This window comes from Vigna radiata, chromosome 8 (assembly GCF_000741045.1).
Source record: "Vigna radiata var. radiata cultivar VC1973A chromosome 8, Vradiata_ver6, whole genome shotgun sequence".
Classification (NCBI taxonomy): Eukaryota; Viridiplantae; Streptophyta; class Magnoliopsida; order Fabales; family Fabaceae; genus Vigna; species Vigna radiata.
Genome location: NC_028358.1, coordinates 6,573,708 through 6,579,714, shown reverse-complemented (window position 1 = coordinate 6,579,714; position 6,007 = coordinate 6,573,708). Strand labels below are relative to the sequence as shown.

The 6,007-nt window shown below is 37.6% G+C and overlaps 1 protein-coding gene across 1 annotated transcript; it reads right to left on the bottom strand.

The window, feature by feature from the left end:
- Nucleotides 1–3,160: 3,160 nt before the first annotated feature.
- Nucleotides 3,161–5,387, bottom strand: LOC106770145. The gene is made up of 3 exons (XM_014655968.1): nt 5,060–5,387; nt 3,324–3,596; nt 3,161–3,273 (listed from the first exon to the last, which is right to left on the bottom strand). Exons 1-3 carry the CDS (start codon nt 5,385–5,387, stop codon nt 3,161–3,163), a joined length of 714 nt encoding a protein of 237 aa, XP_014511454.1.
- Between the last annotated feature and the right edge of the window lie 620 nt (nt 5,388–6,007).

The window sequence follows — 6,007 nt, the reverse complement described above, 5'->3', positions numbered from 1 at the left end:
TTTTTTTTAAAATATACATTTTTATTTTTTTATACTTGATTTTAGGCGATTTTTTTATGATCTCCATATTTTAGAAATTACATGCAAAATTGGCTGTGTATGGCGATTAACGGTATTTGTTCCCTAGTTATAATGAGACGCAGCAGAGTATTGTTACTCTCAATGATAGGCAGAGAGCTAGAAAGAAAAGTAAAGCGAGTTTATCACTGAATATACAAAGTGTATTATCAAAGGAAAAAATTCTTCTAACAACATTTTTTTATCAATTTTTTGACGATGTATACGTGACAGTTTCTGATTAATCCGTTTTAAATATTTTTTAAACATAAATTTAAATAAATCAATAAAATAATGACATGTATGTCGTTGTAAAAAAAATTGTCAAAATATCATCATCCATTATTAAAATGTATGGAAACATGTTTATATACATGCAGAGAGGGGTATAGAAGGAAACAAAAGTAACAGAATAAACGGTTACGTACAGCAGTTTCAGAAACGTATTAAAACAAAGACTTTTGGATTAAACTCCAACACACCCCCTTAATTCAAAGTCTTTTCTGACTGCACACCAATCTTTGATCTAAGAGACTTAAATCTTTCAAGACTAATTGCCTTTGTAAACAGGTTTGCAAGCTGCAACTCAGTCCTACAGTATTTTAGTTCGATTTTTCCTTTATTTACCATATCACGTAAAAAGTGGTACTTCACGTCAATATGTTTGCTCCTTCCATGACTCACAGGGTTCTTGGCCAGACTTATAGCTGAGGTATTATCCATTCTTAGCTCAATTGAACTCACGGTTTTCACCTTCAAGTGATTGAGGATTTCATTCAACCACACACTTTGACACACAGCATGGCATCCTGCAACGTATTCAGCTTCATAGCTTGATAACTTAATGATACTCTGTTTCTTGGAACTCCATGAAACAGACGCTTGGTTCACAAAAAATATGCTCCCCGACATGCTCTTTCTTTCATCCTGATCCCCACCAAAATCAGCATTCGTGTATCCAATTAGCTTCAGTTCTTCCTTCTTCTAATTATGTGGAAATAGAACTCCAAAATCTATTGTTCCCTTTATGTACCTGAGCATTTGTTGTGCTGCAATCATGTGACTTTTCCTCGGATCACTCATAAATCGACTCAGCAAACCAACACTAAACATTATGTCAGGCCTACTGTTGCACAGAAACCGTAAGGAGCCAACCAGTTGCTTGTATTCAGTTCCATCCACACGTTCTTCATATTCGTTGTTCTTCTTGTTGACCTCAAGTGGATTTTCAACTTCATTACAATGTTTCATTTTAAGCCTTTCTAACAGGTCTTTCACGTACTTCTTCTTATGCATCAATATACCTGTAGGAGTGTTAGAAAATTCCATTCCTAAGAAGTAATTGAGCCTTCCCAAGTCTGTCATTTCAAACTCAGTCTTCATCAACTGTTTGAACTCCTTTATTTCTTCCAAACTCGACTCAGTAACCAGCAGATCATCAACATAGAGGTTTACTATCAAAATATCATTTCTCTTATTCGTTTTTACGTACAGATTGTGTTCTACTGCGCACCTCTCGAACCCTTTGTCAGTGAAGAAAGCATTTATTCTTTTGTTCCAAGCCCTAGGGGCTTGTCTCAGACCATAGAGAGCTTTGTCGAGTTTATAGACTTAATGCTCTCACCCTTTCTTGCTGAACCCCGGAGGTTACTGGACGTATACCTCCTCCTCAAGAAAGTCATGCAAAAAGGCAGATTTGGTGTCAAGAGCAAACATAAACCAATTTTTAGCACATGCTATAGCAATTATCAATCGTATTGTTTCTAACCTTGCAATTGGAGCATATACTTCAGTGAAATCTACACCTCCCTTCTGAAGAAAACCCTTCGCCACAAGTCTAGCCTTGTGCTTCAGTATAGATCCGTATGGATTTAGTTTGGTCTTGAAGACCCACTTAACTCCAATGCTCTGTTTATCACGCGGCAAATCAACCAGTTTCCAAGTCTGATTCTTTTCAATTGATCTTAACTCTTCAATCATAACATCTCTCCAATTCGGTTGTGACAAAGCTTCATCTACATTCAGAGGTTCACTCCCATCTATCAAGGCCAAATGTATGATGTCTCCTTCTTCGTCAACTCTAGCATCTGAATAAACCTCGTAATCAACAAATCTCGAAGGTCGTACAATTGGTCTTCTTGGTCTTGACACATTATCTACTTCAGTATTTCCTTCCACGTGCATGAGGTCGTGCATTTCAACCTCTTCTTCTGCTTCTGCTGAGACCGACAAACGCATCATTGTGTTTGTCTTCTTCTTCTTCACATTGGTTTGGTTGTGTTTCCAATCCCAGTGCTCATCTTCAATGAAAATCACATCTCTGCTAATTGTCATCCTCTTTCTAATCGTATCAAATAACTTGTACGCTCTAGTAGAGTGATATCCCACGAATACCATAGGCTCACCTTTGTCGTCAAGCTTCACTCTCTTTTGATCTGCAACATGATTGAACGCCAAAGAACCAAAGATTTTAAGATGTTTTACGGAAGATTTCATACCTGACCACATTGCATGTAGGACGCTGTCTGTCAGTCGCTTCGTTGGACACCTGTTCAACACGTACACAACTGTCGCAACTGCTTCTCCCCACAGGTCACGAGACACGTCCTTCTCCTTGAGCATGCACCTCGTCATATTCATGATGGTTCGGTTGAGTCTTTCAGCTAATCATTATGTTGTGGCGTATAAGGAGCTACCACCTCGTGAACTATTCCATGTTCTAGACGAAAATCTTCAAATTATCGTGATGTATACTCGCCACCCCCATCAGTCCTAAGCAATTTTATTTGCCTTTCAATTTCTTTCTCTACCTGTTTCTTGAAACATTTGAATGTTTCCAACACTTCACTCTTCTGTCTTATGAAAAACACCCATATCATCCAGTTGAATTCATCGATGAAGGTTAAGAAGTATTTGTTCCCAACTAGGGTTGGACTCTCAAATGGTCCACACACATATAAGTGTATCACTTCCAATCGTTCTTTTGATCTCAACTCCAGCTGTGATCGGAAAGGTCTTCTTGCTTGTTTTCCAATGATGCAAGACTCACATTCCTTGAGTGGTTGAGTGATACTTGGTAACCCAGATACTATTTCTTTGTTGCTCAGCCGCTGCAAATCTTTGAAGTTGAGGTGTCCGAACCTAAGGTATCATCTCCAGCTCTCATCTTCTTTAACAGAAGACAAACATCACAATCTTGACCACATCTAAGCGAACCTGAAAAGTTCGATTTCTAGATTTTAAACTTTTAAGAATTAAATTTTTACCTTGGTCGTATAGCTCCATTTGTCCATTGCTTCCCATGATGACAATGAAACCCTTTTCTGTCAGTCGTCCCACGCTCAAAAGATTGCATTTCATCTTTAGGACCAGAAGAACGTTCTCTAACATTGCATACAACCCATTCTTCCTCTTGATTTTCACGCTTCCAATTCCTTCAACTTTCAGCATGTTGTTATCCACAACCCTAACCTTGCTTTTCTTGGATTCATCCAAGTTCATCAACCAGTCTTTGTTGTATTTCATGTGATTGGAGCAGTCTGAGTCCACGTACCATGTATTCTTTGTTATCTCAAAGCTTTCTGTGTTGGTTGCAACTAGAGCTGTCAAAACGGGTAACCCGGCTCGACCCGCCCAGGCCCACCACGGGTTGGTCACTTAGTGAGCCAACCCAACCCGGCTCATTTATTAGCGAACCAAAAAAACTTGAACCCGGCCCACCACGGGTTGGTGGGTAAACGGGTTGGCTCACTAGCCCATTTAATTACTTTTTTTAAAATAAAAAAAAATACAAACTTTCTGTAATTTAAATTTAAACAATGTTCACTCCCAAAAAATTATGTTAAAGACAATTCAAATAATAATAAAAAGTACAATATAATCCAAATGTCATTCAAAAACAAACACAAAAAACATACAAATAAGTTTCTTATATTCATCATTTTTTGTTCTTTTGTTGTAACCCTTGACCCTTGTTCTTGTTGTCTCCAAATTCACTAATAAAATTTTTTCTAATATCAGAACAATTCCGACAATCAATAAAAAAATATTAGTCAAAAAAAAGAGAAACAGTACTCAACAACATCAACATAAAATTAATAGTTTAATCTGTAACATAATTTTCCAAATTCAAAGATATCAAAAAGAGCTTGTTCAAATAATGAATACTCAAATTATTTAAATAAAATGAACAAAATCTGATACAAGCATGTCAGAACATGAAAATATCATTTCATGTCTTAAAATCCCCCAGAACAAAAAACAAATTTGCAAACCCCTATTTTTGTCACTATAGGGTTTTTGAAAAAAAAAAAAGAAAGAGAAGTGAGGAAACAAAAATGTGGAGAAAAGAGAAGAAAAAAGGAAGGGTGTTTTACCTGATCCTTGAATAATTTGAGTGAAATGAGGGTGAGAGCACCGTCAAATGAGAGCAAGTACCGTGAGAGTGATTTGTGAGAATAAATGTTACTTTTTTGGTATACATAGTGAGTGAAGAAAGTATTTTATTTTCTAGGGTTTCATAAATAAAATAATAAATTAAAAAAAATAAAATTAGGTAGGTGGGTTGGTGGGCCAACCCGGCTCACCACGGGTTCTACCCGCATGAGCCAGGTCTAAATGAGTCGGGTTGAAATCTGACCCGCATATAAGTGGGTTGTATTTTTCAAACCCAACCTAGCCGAACCCGTGACGGGCTGGGTTGGCCCGTGGGTTGTGACCCATTTTGACGGCTCTAGTTGCAACCATAAGAATCAAGGGTTCAGAATCTGACTCTTCTTCTGCCAGGTGAGCTTCTTTATTCTTCCCTTTCTTATTTTGAGCATCCTTGTTGAACCATCATTCGTATGAAAAATGACCTTTCTTATGACAAACAAAACATTCAACATTCTTTCTATCCTTTTTCATATAATGTTTCTTCGTAACATCCTTCTTGTCAAAAGTGTCACTCTTTTCTTCTTGATCCTCGATTTCTTTCTTCATTTCTTCTGACCAATATTCTTACCTTTCCACTTGTTATATTTTTTCTTTCCTTCACCTGAAACATGTTGGATCTTTAAAGCTTGATCGTCGCGTTTTACTGGGTTTCCCTCACGTCTTCGCATCTCATAGGCTTCAAACGAGCTTTGTAACTCCTTGATCTTGAGTTTTTCCAAATCTTTGGATTCCTCAATAGCCACAACAATGTGATCAAATGCAGGAGGCATTGATCTCATGATTTTCTCCATTATCATAATGTCTGAAATTGTCTCACCACAGTTCTTCATTTGGTTCGCAACAGCTATAACACGGTTGAAGAACTCGCTTACTCTATCACTTTCCTCCATCTCCATATGTTCATATTGTCTCCTCAAGGTCTATAACCTGACTTTCTTGACCTTTTCCCCTCTAAAGTGACAAAGAACCAGAATGTTCCATGCTTCCCTGGCTGAATTGCATTCTGAATCTTTTCAAAATGTGTATCGTCCACGCATTGATGTATTATCAATAATGCCTTGTCGTCCCTTTGCTTGAACTCTTTCTTCTGCTCCTCCTTGCCAGAAGAATCAGCCATCAATTCTACTCTTTCAATCACATTGCTAACCCCTTGCACACGGAATACAACCCACATCTAGGTGCTCCAACGACTCCAGTTCTTGTCTGAGAGTATCGGGTAATGCATTGTTGAGAGATTAGCCATCCATGCTTGCCTTACAATTCAAGAACGACTCTTCTTTGAATATCTTCTTGGTCAGCCGCACCGTTCCAAGATCACACATCGTTATCCTTCGTTCCCTGGTTCGCAACCAAGACTAATTGATACCACTAATGAAACACAACATAGTATTATTACTCAGAATGATAGGTAGAGAGCGAGAAAGAAAAGTAAAGCAAGTTTATCACTAAATATAACGTGTATTATTAAAGTGTATGGAAACATGTTTATATACATGCAAAGAAGGTATAAAAGGAA

What these genes read in the sequence shown, in the direction of transcription:
- LOC106770145 (XM_014655968.1), bottom strand. Translation starts at nt 5,387, where the DNA reads ATGGAGATGGAGGAAAGTGATAGAGTAAGCGAGTTCTTCAACCGTGTT. An exon ending in AAAATATAACAAGTGGAAAG is followed by an intron (nt 3,597 to 5,059) that starts GTAAGAATATTG and finishes ACGTGGACTCAG; the next exon opens with ACTGCTCCAATCACATGAAA. An exon ending in AATGGAGCTATACGACCAAG is followed by an intron (nt 3,274 to 3,323) that starts GTAAAAATTTAA and finishes CGAACTTTTCAG; the next exon opens with GTTCGCTTAGATGTGGTCAA.